At 62.1% G+C, this 1,570-nt stretch overlaps 1 protein-coding gene and 1 long non-coding RNA gene across 3 annotated transcripts in view; one reads left to right on the top strand and one right to left on the bottom strand.

Annotated features, from left to right (window-relative positions):
* Position 1: 1 nt before the first annotated feature.
* LOC121102102 lies at positions 2 to 1,077 on the top strand. Its single transcript, XR_005834182.1, has 2 exons — positions 2 to 84; positions 208 to 1,077. It is a non-coding gene; the product is annotated as an uncharacterized LOC121102102 (long non-coding RNA).
* Positions 1,076 to 1,570, bottom strand: part of HYI (hydroxypyruvate isomerase (putative)) — a 2,757-nt gene continuing 2,262 nt past the window's right edge. For both annotated transcript variants that reach the window (XM_040627410.1, XM_040627411.1), the window contains 2 exons: positions 1,349 to 1,483; positions 1,076 to 1,230 (listed from right to left, as the gene is read on the bottom strand). In XM_040627410.1, the coding sequence (XP_040483344.1) occupies positions 1,157 to 1,230; positions 1,349 to 1,483 (209 nt within the window). In that variant the 3' untranslated portion in view covers positions 1,076 to 1,156. The remainder of the gene's footprint in view (positions 1,231 to 1,348; positions 1,484 to 1,570) is intronic.

Genomic DNA, 1,570 nt, shown 5'->3' with positions numbered 1-1,570 from the left:
TGTCTTTCACTGCAGGTTGTGCTGAATCAGAAGTTCACCGACTGTTTTGTGCTGGTGTTTCTGGATTCCCACTTGGGAAAGACGGTGAGAACAGGGGTGAGGGGCTTTGTGTCAGCCTAGTGGGAGGCTCCCCCGCGAGCCTGCTGAGGTCCCTGCTCCCCGTGCCTGCCCTCCCTCAACACTGCATCCCCGCCATGTTCCCCACAGTCTCTGACAGTGGTTTTCCGAGAGCCCTTCCCGGTACAGCCCCAAGACAGCGAGAGCCCCCCTGCCCAGCTGGTCTCCACCTACCACCACCTCGAGTCCGTCATCAACACAGCTTGCTTCACCCTCTGGACCCGCCTCCTCTGAGGGCCAGGCCAGTGAATGTCACCGTTCCTCAAATCATGGGGGTCTGTAATATTGTACACTTGAAGCAGGACTGACCAGCCCTTCTGGGTCCAGACACTGAAGGACACCAAAAGCTTTGTGACTAGATCTCAGGGGTCTGCAGCCCCAGCCTCGAAGTGGGAGCTGCCCTCCCCAAGCACTTGCCTCCACAGGGCTCCAGAGGGGCAGGTGAACTCCCTGAAGTGCCCATCTCCTCTCAGGCCCTGGACCCTTTCAGAAAGGGTCTCTACCTTCCCGCTCGCCTGGTGGAGTCCCAGGAATTCACACGAGTGGCAAGCGCTCACCCCCGAGAGCTCCTCTGCCTGAACGCTGCCTCCAAGTCTGGTTGCCGTCAGCCACCCACCCCCACGTTGAGCCCTCTGGTCATTTCCCGCTTGAACATCATTGCTGGACGTTGCCGTTGAGATTCGACACCTTGGTTCCAATGCCAGCTCTGCCTCTGAAGCCCCTGTGACCACAGGCAAGCCCCTCAGCTCTCGGACCTGTGGTTTCGGGCGTGTAAATGAGGAGGTGGGCTCAAAACCCCCGTGTGCACAGCAGCACTGGCGCAGGAGACCGGAGCACTGGAGCTTGAGCTGTGTGTCCCCTCTCGTCCCTTCTCACCAGGGGGGAAGCAGCCCCGGGAGCGCAACAGGTTAGACACTGTGTGTCCTCCCCCCGCCCAATAACACACATGTGGCAAGTGTTCAGCAGGTGGTCTTTAATCCAGGAGATGGGGGCTGCAGGGCACCCTGTCCCCAGCGGCAGGCAGGCGCAGGGCAGGACCTCACCGGCCAGCCTGTGGGCGGCCCCGCCTATCCCAGTAAGAGCGAAGCCAGTTCAAGCCCTCCACTGTGTCTCCTGAGGAGAGAGGGAGGTGATGGCCTCAGCCCCCGAGGAGAAAAGCAGCCGTGTCCCATACCCATCCCTCCAGAGCTCCCTGCCCCAGGGCCCGGCCTGGAGCCCCCACCCCACTCACCTTGAGGCCGGTACTCGCACCCCACAAAGCCCTTGTAGCCTTCATCCTCCAGCAGTTGGAATAGATAGGGGAAGTTCAGCTCTCCGGGGCTGTCGGGCTCCCCCCGGCCCGGGACCTGTGCCACCTGCACGTGCCCTAGACACAGGTGAGGGCAGGTGTGGGGCCCAGGCTCCAGCCGAGTCCTGAGGGACTGATGCTGGGGGGGGGGGGGGCACAGCAGAC

Source organism: Ursus maritimus, unplaced genomic scaffold (assembly GCF_017311325.1).
Source record: "Ursus maritimus isolate PB19 unplaced genomic scaffold, ASM1731132v1 scaffold_12, whole genome shotgun sequence".
Lineage (NCBI taxonomy): Eukaryota > Metazoa > Chordata > Mammalia > Carnivora > Ursidae > Ursus > Ursus maritimus.
This window is presented reverse-complemented; position numbering and strand designations above follow the sequence as displayed.